This window comes from Oryzias latipes, chromosome 14, assembly GCF_053564925.1.
Source record: "Oryzias latipes strain Hd-rR chromosome 14, Olatipes_Hd-rR_3.1".
In the NCBI taxonomy this organism is placed as follows: domain Eukaryota; kingdom Metazoa; phylum Chordata; class Actinopteri; order Beloniformes; family Adrianichthyidae; genus Oryzias; species Oryzias latipes.
In genome coordinates, this window is record NC_136250.1 from 22180180 (window position 1) to 22193414 (window position 13235).

The window sequence follows — 13235 nt, forward strand, 5'->3', positions numbered from 1 at the left end:
GGCACAGCCGTGTTAAAACAGACAACCGACGGCCCACACCGACTGCCCGGTGTGCCTTAGGTCGGCGGAGTGACCATGGGGAACGCAGAGAGCGGCTGTGGCGGAGGCAGCGGCGACGAGGAGGACATAGAGACCGAGAGCCCTGGTTTCGCGGAAGACAGCCCGGCCTCTGCGGCCACCGGAGGCGGCGGAGACACCGCTTCTGGGCGAAACGGAAGGGGTCCGAGCCTGCCCGCACCAACCGGTGGACCGCCCAGCCCCGGGGTCCTCCTGGAACAAGTGAAACTAAGAGAAGCAGCCGCTCGGGTAAGTGACTCCAGGATCGCCATTCACGAGTCCGTCCTGTCCGGGAATGAGAGCGTCCTGATGCGGTGGCTCGAGGACCGGGTAAACCGAGGAGAGGAGTCGGTCAACGTGGAGCAATTCTGCGAGATGTTGGAGAGCAGAGATGCCCCAAGAGACGAATGCGAGGAGGTGAGTTCCCACGGAGACGTAGCCGTGCTTTAGCGAAATGCTGTGGCTTCTAGTGATCAGGGCAGGTTAGGGTTGAAAGGCTGTGGGCACTCCCATTTACAAGGAATGATCAGATAGGATCATGAGGTCTGGAGAAGGGCAGAAATGAAGCACTTTGTTCTTTGGACAATGTGCTGGACAGAGCAGTGAGTTGTCATGAGTTTGTGTGCCTGCTGGACTTATTGTTGCTGGGTTTTGAAGGCTTTGTGTTCATGGTTGTGTTCAGCTTTGTTGCCCGGTAGCTGACATTTGTTGTGGAACCAGTGGTTGGACATGAATGTGCATTATGGTAGGTAAAACTATAAATACTGCTTTGATTGATCAAAACAAGTTACATGGAAAACTGTTTATTACTTTTAATATCAATTATTGACTCTTTGAGGTTTTAGTATAATATGCTTTTAGGTTTGTGTGATTGAGGTGCTATGATTATGCCTCACTATAATGGCCCATGTACTTACCGGCCTTGCTAGTACCGGGTTCAGAATTGCCTTAATTTTTGGTGGTAAAGCTCCAACAAGGTACTGGAAACATTCCTCTGAGAGTTTTGTCCATATTGACATGAGAGCATCACACAGTTGCTGCAGATTTATCGGCTGCACATCCATGATGCCAATCCCCCATTCATCCACATCCCAAAAGTGAACTATTGGGTAGAGATCTGGTGACAGTGGAGGCCATTTGAGTCCAGTGAACTCATTGTCCTGTTCAAGAAACCAGTCTGAGATGATTCCATGTTTCTGACATCTGGCCTTATTCTACTGGAAGTAGCCATCAGAAGATGGTACACTGTGGTCTTGAAGAGATGGGCATGGTCAAAAACAATACTCCGGTAGGCTGTGGTGTTGGAACCATGCTCAATTAGTACTAAGGGGTCCAAAGTGTGCCAAGACAATACCCCCCACACTATTATACCACCACCACTGCCTGAACCATTGAAACAAGGCAGGATGGATCCATGCTTTCATGTTGTTGATGCCAAATTCTGACCCTGACATCCGAATATTGCAGCAGAAATGGAGACTGATCAGATCAGACAACATTTTCCTAATGTATTGTCTAATTTTAGTGAGTCTGTGTGAATTGCAGCCTCAGTTCGGTTTGAACTGCAGCAGGATCATCTTGATCATGCCTACAGGTCTAAATGCATTGGGTATCTGCCACGTGATTGTCTGATTAGAAAATTGCATGAAAGAGCAGTTGGATAGGTGTATTTAATAAAGTGGCCAGTGAATGTATGTCTTGTTCTGTATTTCAGGCCTTTGGACAGTTTGATGCTGAGGGGGATGGAGTGGTGGACATTGAGAGTATGCTGATTGCTCTGAAAAACTCTAATGGAGCTAATCTTCAGGGGGAGCTAAGTCACGTGATCAGACAGCTCCAGGCGTGTTCCCTAACTCCAGGTAAGACATGTTGTTGGTTAACCTGGGGGGATATGGTCAAGCCCATGTGAGACGCTGTCAGCATCTTCCTTGAATGTCATCTCCTTCAAACAGGTTTTGTTGACATATTCTCGAAGACCAAAGACCAAATAGGAGCACATGCCTTTAAGATCTTAAAATTTTTACATAGAAACCGCATTCCCAGCAGTGCCATCCCCTTCCCGATCTTAGAGGGCTACAACAGTATCTGCACCATGAGGTCTAGCGTCGTTCAGGACTTCTTGGTGTCCCTCTTGCAAAAAGAAAAAGGTAAGAATGAGAAAGACATCAGTTTACCCATTAAATTAACTTATTCATGGTATGTCTAACTCATTGACTGTATTTAATAATTGGACTGAGTGACCCGTCCCCCCTGGCGTTCTGAACAGGAATTACTCGCTGGTACCAAAACCAAAATCCCATGGACTTCTATAAAGAAATAAACATCTATTACTCAGTCATTCTAAGTGTCAGAATAAACATTCTTGCTCTGCTACCTTTTTTAAAAATGTTCTGATAATTAAAATACAATAAAATTCTGTCTTTGGTTATTCAAGTTATAAACTGACGAATCAGATGTCTCAATAAAAGTAGGTGGTCTCACATAAAACATTCAAAAAGTTTCTGCTTCCATCATGGCCACCTCTGTATGGCGAAAAAAATGGCAAATAAATTAACTTAATTTGGTTGGAACCGGAACTAAACCATTCTCTATGTGTGACATCAAAGTCACTCAGTCCAGTTCTCATGTACAGTCAATGCTCTGGACCTAATGCAGCTCTTTATCCCTCCATTGTGGATCTTTTGGCATTGAAGAAAAACGCAAAAGACTTCAATAAACAATGGGTTTTTAGTTGCTTAATTTGTTTTAGCTAATTAAGTTTTTTCATTTATATCAAGATTTTTAAAAACGGAGCTGAATGTTGGTAAAAAGGTTTAATCTTCTGTCAGTGTTTTATCATCAGAATTAACCTAAAGCTCGTGTTTTGGTCTTCTGCTGCTCTCCAGTGTCTAGTAGCTGTTTAGAGGGAGGCTTTTAAAGTATCTAATTGCATTTTTATGTATGGATTTTTAAAAAAGAATATTGTAAATTTCTCCAAGATTGTCAAATATGTATTTGACTGTAAAAGGAGAAAAAGGATGATGGTGGTCCAAAGTTTTAAAGATGGAAAATACCATGTTTGATTTGACTTCCTTGCATTTTTTGTTCAAGTGCTGCAGCAGGAGGATCTTATTTGGCACAAGATGCATTTTATTTTGAAAGGAATTGTATGTCCTGCTGTCAAAATTATAAAAAAAGTGACAATTTTAAATATATAAAACATATGACACTGTTCTAATTATATTATTCTAAATATTTTAAACCTACATTTAAATAATGAATGGCTTAATGGCCACAAAAACATACAGTATATTTTCATAAACGGTGAAATGGAACTTTGTGGGCCTCACTGGGTTTTGGTCTGTAAAAACTAGACCAAATGGCATTAAAGGTTGCGTTAATAAATGTCTTTATGTTCGCGCTGCTTAAAAATGTGACACTTTTCATTAATGCTGTTCTCTCTCAGATTTAGATATCCAGTACAGAGCAGAGCTGGACCGCGATCCAGATGTAGATAAAGTTAAGGCGATCACACAGTGTTACAGCATGATAGAAGCTTCCTCCAACGTTGCCGATGTCTTCAAGATGACAAACGGGGATACCACGTCTTTCTGGCAGTCAGATGGCAGTGCTCGGTCACACTGGATAAGGTGGATGTTTCTCTGCTTTGCTTAGTTACCCATGTCCTTTTTTAATGAGTTTTGATCTGGAAATACTTTTTTTTCTCGTTTCCAGACTGAAAATGAAACCAGATGTGGTTTTAAGACGTCTGGCCATTGCAGTAGCCTCCAACGACCACAGCTACATGCCCCAGCTGGTCTCAGTGGCCGTGGGCAAAAATCGGCGTTCCTTACAGGAGATCAGAGACATCCGCATCCCCAGCAATGTGACGGGTTATGTAGCTCTCTTGGAGAACGCCAACATCACACACCCCTGTGAGCATCCGCCTGTCAGTTTGTCAGCTCAGTGGACTGTTATTACAAAGCAGTGTTTTTTAATGCTTTGACAGGGGGTTAAGCTCAGTTTTCTCTTTTTAAAATTTCAAACAATGGTGTCAGCTGTTCAGAGGCCTGCCTGATTTAAAAACGCATTCCGATTTAAAATGGTGGTTTTGGTGTTTTTAATATGTTTTTGTGGCATTTTTCTGATGATGGAGGACATATGTAAAGAAAATTAAGCTTTAAATGGCATTTCTGAGTATTTTTTCATTCTAGTTGTGAATCAGGAGCAGACAAAAAATTTGTGACTTTGAAAATGCGCTGGACGGGCCACAAACTCTCGTCCCTGCTCCACCGACTGGTAGACGACTAGATTCACGTGCGTCTTTGATTTCCTCATCTGAGCTGGCATCTGCATCAAAACTGTACGGCAGGATGGCTCCAACACTGCTCGCCATTTTTGTTGCACCAGTAATGTTAAATTGGGGGTGTGCGGGGCTATAAGCTTGCCCCCAAGCGGGCAAATGGAGCCCACTGAGTTATGGGTGTCTGGAAGGGGGGGCTGGGCTTACTCCGTGCCAACGGATTCGGCCACAATTTAGAGATGAACTTGTAATGAACTAATGCCGCTCTGCAGAATCTATGTCCTAGCCAACGACACAGTTTTTTGGATTTTGGCTATAAATGGTTTTCTTAACAATAATTAAAAGCCTACTGGGAACACTTTTAAAAATATCAAAAGATGGTCTTTAATAGCTGACATCAAGCCTTTTGGCTTGATTTAATTGTTCCAGTCATTTCTTCTGTGTGATGCATTCCATCAGCTGGCTAACAGCCTTTTCTCTTTGCTAAATTCCAGACATCCAGATCAACATTAAGAGGTGCCTCAGCGATGGATGTGACACGCGCATTCATGGATTGAAGACGCTTGGATACCAGATCACGAAGAGCAAGGAGGTTTCTGTTTCTGATGCGTCAGCCATCTGGTATCTGTCTCTCCTCACTTCCCTGGTCAGCGTGTCCATGGAGACTAACCCGGCTCTGGCTCAGGCAGTCCTCCAGAATACTCAGTAAGGTCCCACCTGGCTTCTGCTTAAGGTTTTTTAGGAAGCCAGCAATGTTCTTTAAAGCTCAGATTCCACTATTAGTTTGATTCAGTGCTCAGGTTCTGAATTGTTCTTGTTGTCTCCCACCTAGGAAAGCCTTACAGTACACGCCTCCCCTGTCCCTGACTCCGTCATCCTCAGAGTTCCCTAATTTCTTCTCTGCCAATATCCTGGAAGAGGTGGATGGATTTCTGCTCAGGATAGCTAAGTAAGCGCCTCCAGGGTCTCTGTTGTTTCTGTAACACGTCTCTGCCTCACTTTGTTTGTGATGACAACGTCAGCACAACGGAAGCAGAGTAAAAACCAAAGTGGTGACTGTGCAGCGGGATGACCCCTCTGCGTTTGATCATCTGCACATCTTTCCATGGGGATTCATGAGTCACAAATAAAATAAAAATCTAAATGCGCTTTCAATATTTTAAATAGAAAAGACTTACATTAATCCATCTTAAAATGTTTTCTTTGTGTAAGAAAAAATACATATACGATTATGCAAGAAGGTATACATTGCCAAAATAAGCCCAACAGGTTGTTTTTTGATGAATAGCAAGTGTTCACAAAAAGCCTTTTCTTCTTTGTCTCTGTGCAGCTGCTGCGTGGGTCCTGATGCAGAGCTGACCCTGCTGGCCTTTGCTCTGGCCAGAGGCAGCATGGCAAAGGTGCTGAAGGCCCTGTCCTCCATCAGCAATCATTTACACATCGACTACAAGGCCTCATCCCTCATCAGCTCCATGGCCTCCGTTCGGCTGCAGCTTCTTTATCGCAACGGTAACGAGAACAGAATTTCTTTACGATTCTGCACAGGATGACATTTGAAACACTGTCAATCTTTTTATTTTTCCACTTCTAATACCCTTTCACACTTTAATAGTTTAATAAAACCTCCTTAAAATATGTTCTCTATGGTTCATTGGTATTGCTATAATGTAATTAATTGTGTAGAAGTATGTGGGAATATTTATAAAAGCGCATTAATTCTAATTTTCAACATTCAAAGAATGTGCTCAGAGTAGGATATTATGAACTCACTTACAGTAATCCATTAATTTATAAATCTAATGTCTCTAGTTTTTTTAATGTAATACATTTTTAGACACTCAACTCGTACACAAAGCCAATAAGAATCATTACCATGGTTAATGTTATTAATGAACATGGACATTGGAAGACAATAGTAACATCAAAAGAATTTATTTTATACATAAATAAACCACCAGTTATGTTGTATCATATTGATCTGTAAATGTGTAAGGAGTGGGATTAAGTACATTTTTATCCTCTTACCCCTTTTTTAGCTGTTATTGTTAATTAAAAAAAGTTTTATTGCTCCATAACTAAAACTGTTCCAGTACTTGACCCATATTCTGACCCATGACAGGGAAACCTCTTCAGCTCCACCTGCAGGCCTGTGATGTGAAGAGTAAGGAGGAGAAATCAGGACCAGAGAACATGCTGACAGAGTCTGCAACAGGAGACGGTACGACTGAGAGCCGTGACAGTTTGAGCTTCAGCCAACCGTCTTTGTTCCTTACAGGAGATCAGAGGCTCTGAACCTTTCTCTCCTCAGGTTTTCTCACAGAAAGCGGCAGGAAGAAAGCCAGCGTGATCCTGTCCACTGAGGACCAGAGCAGCTTCCAAATCACTCAGATGAAGATCAAAGTAGGATGGCAGCATTTATTTTATTTCTGACCCAAAACACCACCGACGCTGAGAAGGGGTTGATGCTCAGATGTTTCTGGTTTATGTCACAAGGTGCGAAAAGGAGCCATTGGATCAAAATGTGGTTTGGTGTTTGCCTATAAGGAGGACGACCCTTTTGATGCAGAGAAGCATTTCAAGAGGTTCAAAAAGTATGATGCATGGAACTACAAGGAATATAAAGAGTTTGTGCAAGACAAGTGGGTATCATTTTTTCATCTTTCTGTTTCAGTTTGAATTGTGTTTATATACAATCACCAACCACTGTGTTAGGTAGACCTTGCTAGTACCAGGTTGGACCCATTTTGCCTTCAGAAGTTCCTTAATCCTTAGTGGCATAGATTCAAAAAGGTACTGGAAGCATTCCTCAGAGAGTTTGGTCCATCAAATCAGGTAGGCTGTGGCGTTGGAACCATGCTCAACTGCTAATAAGGGATCCAAAGAGTAGCAAGAAAATACCCCCCCCCCCCCCCCCACACACACACACCATGACACCACTAGCCTGAACTGTTGATACAAGGCAGGGTGGATCCATGCTTTCATGTTGGTGATGCCAAATTCTGTTCCACAACTTGTACTTTGAAAAATACCATACTACTTTTTTTAAAACACTTTTTGAAAAAGTCTTTAAAAATTTGGAAAATCCAAATAATTTCAGCTCAGTCACGTCATATTGAATGGTCTTTAAAGGGAGCCCACCTTAGCATAAACTGTTTGTTCACACTGTACCTGGTATTTTGTCTGTCTAATTTCAGTGTGAGATCTTCTGCACGGAGTGAAGACGGGCCGATTGGCTGGTTCGAGCTTGAGGATGACTGGAATGACGTGCAAATCAAGCTGCACCAATGTCGTATTGCAAAGGTGTTTGCTCGATATCACACAGTCATTCCAACATTATTATTTTTTTTTACCTTTTGGGGATTTTTTTTACCTATGCATTAAGTTTGTAATGTCCCGGGTGCCCTGTTATGTCGCTGTGGTCATAACACCTTTTCTCTCTGTCTCACTCTCTTCATGTGGTGCCTCTCCAGTTCCTCATGGTGAAGTTCCTCTGCACCAGACAGGACTCCGCTGAGCGTCTGGGCGTGCAGTCACTCAGCTTCAGCGGCTACCTGTGTCCGGGCACCGAGAGGCTGGGAGACCTGGATGACCTCGCAGCTCAGGGAGAGATTTCTAAAGACGGTGCCGTCACTGGCCTTTGTCTTTTAAACAAGACCTTATTCTTCATACAGCAGCTTACACAAGACATGGTAACTTGGGTCTTGTTCTGTCTGCAGTTTGTCACGTTAACAGCAGACCATAATTGTACAGCAAGATCAAACGCTTGCACTCAATCCAATTACACTGTGTGGTAAAATGTAGAAGTGCGACGTTTTGTGGGAAGTCTGGTGGAAAAGAACCCACATACGTAATCGCTTTCTTTTCCTGCAAGACTAATAGTCATATTAAATTTGATTGGCGTTCCGACCTCATCTGTTAATAACTTATATATATTCTTTCTGGTTTACCTTTCGTTTGATTTTGTCTTCAGTTTGATTTTGTCTTTGTGTGGTTGGTCATCTTGCAGTCCTCTGACTATTTAAAGACATAGATTCATCTGTTTGGGCTGAAGGAGTGGATGGAGGATGGCTGGTTAAATGTTGAACACAGTCAGAGCAAAGCCGTGTTTGTTTTTTGCAGGATTTATCTTATCTGAAGCAGAAGTATCTTCTGGACTTCAGTGGTCTCAGTCTGAACCTCTTCTGGGAATTCTATAGTAAACTCAGGGAGATGTGAGTTATTGTATATTTATGAGGATTAAATCGGGATCCATTTGTGTGTTCCTGAAACCAATTGTCTTTGTTTATTTTTTCTAGTGAGGGAGAGGAGGTTATGAAGAGCAGGGTTCTCCTTCTTCAGTTGATGCAAAACTGCTTCCCAACACTGCCCAACCCACTGGAGGCTAAAGGGGCAGAAGAAGCCTCTGCAGCAGCAGGTCCATCCACATCCTGCAGTGGGGAGAGTCTCAGAGACTCCACAAGAGCTGTGTATGAGCTCTACACTCATCTGTGCCACAGTAAGATAACTGTTTTCAAATTCTTTACAACAACTCTCACAAAAGGTTCTTTAGATTTAAAGCATAACCAACAGAAGAAATGTGTTACACCAGTGGTCCCCAACCTTTTTTAGGCCGTGGACCGATTTAATGTCAGACAATATTCTCATGGGCTGGCATGTTCAAGGCTGACATAGGCCTTTTAACATTTGTTTATTAAAAGTATTTTGTCACAGAACAATATACACTTGAACAAAGGCTAAAAGGAAAAACAAACAAACCAGAAAAAAACCCAGAGACACAAGAACAAGGGCAAGGAGGCCTTAACTTTTGAGGGTAAAGTTTACCTTCATCCTCTGTAAAATCTCTGCAGCTGCCTTAGACTTTATTTGTACATTAGATTTCACGTGAGAACCAATAAAATGACATATAGATGTGCCCTTAACACGCAACTGTCAAAGTAGAAGCTACAAATCGGACACCAACTTTACCATTGTCTGATTTTTAAGGTGCAACAGATAAATACAAAACAAATGGTATTTTCTAAAAATGTCAATTCACCATTTGAAGAACTTTATTAGCAACATCCTTGTAATATTAGACATTATTACTTTGGTGTCACAATGAATCCATATTTGGAGTGAAGTCTCCTGGTTTTTGTCTGTTAAATGTAGATTTATTTTATTTTATTTGCTCACATGCTCTTATACATTAAGAGAAACGTTCGCTACCTTTGCTAGATTTAGGTTTTCAATTTAGCGGTCAGCACAGCTGCTTTAAGAAACTAGTGGATAGATGTTCAACATGTTACAGAGCGGCTTGACATGTCTAAAATGAGTCAGATGTGGTGGTGGAGAGAATAACGTCGTTTTCCAAAATAAAACTTCCTTCAGAATCAGATTTCAAATAAAAATGGAAAAATGTACCGTAGGTTGTGTATTTTTTTCCTCTGTGACCGACACCAACTGTCCCACGTATTTTGGGACCACTGGGATAGAGATTTACCGTACATTGAGACAAGTGTGTCAATTAACAGAATCGCTTTTACTTTTGTTTAATGCAAATAACATTTGAACATTTAAAAACGTGATTTAGAAATTCAATTCTTACTTTCCACTTGGGGCTGCACGGTGGCGCAGTGGTTAGCGCTCTTGCCTCACAGCAAGAAGGCCCCTGGTTCAAGTCCCGGCTGGGGGACCTGAAGCAGAACCTCAGTGGGGACCTTTCTTTGTGGAGATTGCATGCGTGGGCTCTCTCCGGGTTCTCCGGCTTCCTCCCACTGTCCAAAAACATGCTTCATAGGTTAATTGGTTAATCTAAATTTTCCCTAGGTGTGAGTGTGAATGGATGTGTGATTGAGGACAGTCTACCCTGCGACAGACTGGCGAACTGTCCAGGGTGTCCCCTGCCTTCGCCCACAAGTGGCCGGGATAGGCTCCGGCAACCCCGTGACCCCAAAAGGGATAAAACGTAATAGAAAATGAATGAATGAATGAACTTTCCACTTGTGGAACATATGATCTCTGCTTTGGAGGTAGCAGCTATTTGAAAAACTTCCATGTTAGTTCAACTTTATTTAGTTTTTGTTAATTTCTTTAAAAGTTGCTGTCACACGTTTCCTGAGTCAAGATGTTAAGTGACTTATAAATTTTGATGTGCATTATTTTCCTTTGACAGCAGTGATCAACTTTAATGGAATTAAACCAGCGGATCTATATTTTGCTTTGTGCCATCATAAGCTCCAGCAGTGAGAAACGATGTTGGTTCGGATCTGTGGAGATCAAAGTTACTGATCAACATGTTGTGTTTCAGTTGTTGACAGTCCGGATGGTGAGACGTTTGTGGAACAAGTGCTGCACAAGGAAGCAGTGAAGGCCGTCCTGAATGGAGCTGCTGTTTTCTTCCCTGACAAACAGGAAAGAAGGAACAAACTCTTTCACATGATGGTGAGTTTACAATATCTGTCCTCCTGAAGAAAGTGGTTTGAAATCATTCACCTTTATTCAGACTGATAACTTGTTTGACCCTGAAATGATGGAAAAAAATTATCAACATTTTCAGAAAAATATTACAGAGGAGGATCAACCAGAATCAGTCAAGGTGACTTTTGAATCTCTGTGTAATTACTTCAGGTAAGCAGTTCAGAAATGCAAATCATAGTTTGAGAGTTCCTCACAGAAATAAAAAAAAAAAAGCTGTTATTTGTTAATGCAGCGACCAAGATCCCATCGGTCTCCTCCTGCTGCCCCCTAAAGGAGCTCCCTCTGACTTTGACATCAGGCCAATCCTGTCCGTCATGGAGACGCTACTACTGGTGGCAACTAAAGAGGTGATTTTCAAATTCTATCAATTTTATTACCTAGTTCTTTTTTATATCTATAGGAATTTCTTTGTGTTTTGGTTGTCAAATCTTTCTATTTTTCTGTTTTTCAGTCTGAGCTTATGATGTTGGATCAGAGCGGTGGAGCCAGCAGAACAGCCTTGCTGTCCTTGTTCTGGGCTTCACAGGGAAGTCTGTTGTCTTGGTGCTACTTGCAGCTCAAAGGTGGAGCTTCGACGCCGGTCGATTCAGATCTGGCACGAGAAATCCTTCTGAAATGTAAGACCGAGTGATAGTGATGCTGCTGATAATAACCCTTAATTTATGCTCCAGTTTCTATTTGTTTAGATAGCATTTTTGTTTTAAATTAATCTAACACGTCTCTTTGGTTTATTATTGCAAAGCTGTGCAATAAGAACATTTTAATATATATATATATATATTTATTTTTAGTAAAAATATGAAACTTAGTTTTGGGATAAAATATGATTTTTGGAACTGTCTACACCATGTGTTTTAACAGATGTGGATCAGTTCCTGGAAAGCATCAAGGCTGTTCTGGGTTCTCTGCTGGAGAGATACACCAGAGCAGAAATCTCTGAGAAGTTGGGCAGCTCCATCCTGGCCACCATCTTCAGACAACTGGTAACCCTCCACATAACTACCTCATGTTCTTTGTGGAGGCATTTCACGGAGGAGATTTGCACTGACTGTCCTGGAACAACATTTAGTTTGTTTTCACTTCCTGCAGATGATTTTCCTCTTGGAGCTGTGCTCTTTGGACATCCCCCATAGTGTGCTGCTCAAGAGCTTCTCCTCTCTGGTGGAGCTTCTCAAAAGTCTACCAAGTGATACTGGAGACATATTATCTAAGGTGATAAAAACATTCTGGCAAAACAACCCCCGCCCCCCGGAAGTTTAAGCTACATCGATAGCTGTAACAACCGTTTTTGGTTAACTTTCTTGACTGAATAAGGTTTGCTTCTTCTGGTCTGAGATAAACCAATGCAGGATTATCGAGTTGTCTCCAATTACAGTGTTGTATAATACAAACATATTCATATTTCACTCAAAGGGAGACTGTGAGAGCTGGCAACAGCCTCAGCAGCCGGTGGTGCTGAGGACCTGGAGCATGGAGTCCCCTCACAACTATGAGAACAGCCGTCACGAGACCACCATCTTCGCCTGTCCTGGTGCAACCTCATTTGAGGTAGAGTTTGATGAACGCTGTGAGACAGAGAAGAGGTACACTCGCCCACAAAAATCCTCTTTTTATTTCTCTTACAACTGCCTGTGAAATTTGTAACTAAGTCTTGTTAATGACAGGTACGACTACCTAGAATTCACAGACTCCAGAGGTGGCAAGGTGCGCTACGATATGAAAGTTGGAACTGAGAAATGGCCAAAGGTAAAAAATAGGAAGGTGCCTAAATGTCACTATTTGGAGTGCAGTGGATGCAGAAGTCCTTCATGTCTGTCTGCTTCTTTGCTCTTGCAGAAGGTAACGTTTGACGCGGGCCCTCAGCTGCAGTTCCTCTTTCACTCTGACAGCAGCAATAACGAGTGGGGTTACAAGTTCACTGTGACAGCCCTGGGACTGCCAGACATCACCCTTTCATGGATGTCTGACCTGCAGCTGCTAGTGGCTCGCCTGATGGGTCGCCTTGCTTCCAGAACCCTGGCTCTCAAATCCCCTTATGGTGAGACCCCCTGCTTTTGGAACATTTGGAAATCTCCCTATTTAAACATGAAAATTGAGGTGTAATTTTTTAATTTTGCACCTTCTTTTTTAAAAGAAATTGTCCTTGTTTTATTTTTCTGCTGTCTGCCTAAAATCTATAAAATTCACTGACATGTTTGCTGGTTGCTGTGTGTTTCAGAGATTAGCACCGTGAAGGAGCTTCCAGCAGGAAAAATGTCCCATGTTCAGTCTTCCCCGCTGTGGAAACCCATCCTGCGACATGGCCTGTGCGAACCACGGGACACCAATCACAGTAGAATTGCACCCGACCAGGTAAAAACGAGCCTGATGCATATTACCGGCGTTGCATTCAAAGGATTTAATAACTCGATGAACTAAGTTAAAGATCCACTTTGATCAT

The 13235-nt window shown here is 42.2% G+C and overlaps 1 protein-coding gene across 2 annotated transcripts in view; it reads left to right on the forward strand.

Moving 5' to 3' along the window:
- Positions 1 to 13: 13 nt before the first annotated feature.
- The window catches only part of zzef1 (zinc finger, ZZ-type with EF hand domain 1), a 36796-nt gene continuing 23574 nt past the window's right edge, over positions 14 to 13235 (forward strand). For both annotated transcript variants that reach the window (XM_023962278.2, XM_023962279.2), the window contains exons 1-25: positions 14 to 474; positions 1772 to 1916; positions 2010 to 2204; positions 3503 to 3686; positions 3772 to 3971; positions 4834 to 5044; positions 5172 to 5288; positions 5670 to 5848; positions 6459 to 6557; positions 6648 to 6739; positions 6833 to 6978; positions 7534 to 7639; positions 7810 to 8028; positions 8459 to 8550; positions 8635 to 8834; positions 10626 to 10759; positions 10875 to 10945; positions 11028 to 11142; positions 11247 to 11412; positions 11657 to 11778; positions 11885 to 12007; positions 12209 to 12378; positions 12460 to 12541; positions 12632 to 12833; positions 13014 to 13147. In XM_023962278.2, coding sequence (XP_023818046.1) covers positions 76 to 474; positions 1772 to 1916; positions 2010 to 2204; positions 3503 to 3686; positions 3772 to 3971; positions 4834 to 5044; positions 5172 to 5288; positions 5670 to 5848; positions 6459 to 6557; positions 6648 to 6739; positions 6833 to 6978; positions 7534 to 7639; positions 7810 to 8028; positions 8459 to 8550; positions 8635 to 8834; positions 10626 to 10759; positions 10875 to 10945; positions 11028 to 11142; positions 11247 to 11412; positions 11657 to 11778; positions 11885 to 12007; positions 12209 to 12378; positions 12460 to 12541; positions 12632 to 12833; positions 13014 to 13147 — 3903 coding nt within the window. In that variant the 5' untranslated portion in view covers positions 14 to 75. The remainder of the gene's footprint in view (positions 475 to 1771; positions 1917 to 2009; positions 2205 to 3502; positions 3687 to 3771; positions 3972 to 4833; positions 5045 to 5171; positions 5289 to 5669; positions 5849 to 6458; positions 6558 to 6647; positions 6740 to 6832; positions 6979 to 7533; positions 7640 to 7809; positions 8029 to 8458; positions 8551 to 8634; positions 8835 to 10625; positions 10760 to 10874; positions 10946 to 11027; positions 11143 to 11246; positions 11413 to 11656; positions 11779 to 11884; positions 12008 to 12208; positions 12379 to 12459; positions 12542 to 12631; positions 12834 to 13013; positions 13148 to 13235) is intronic.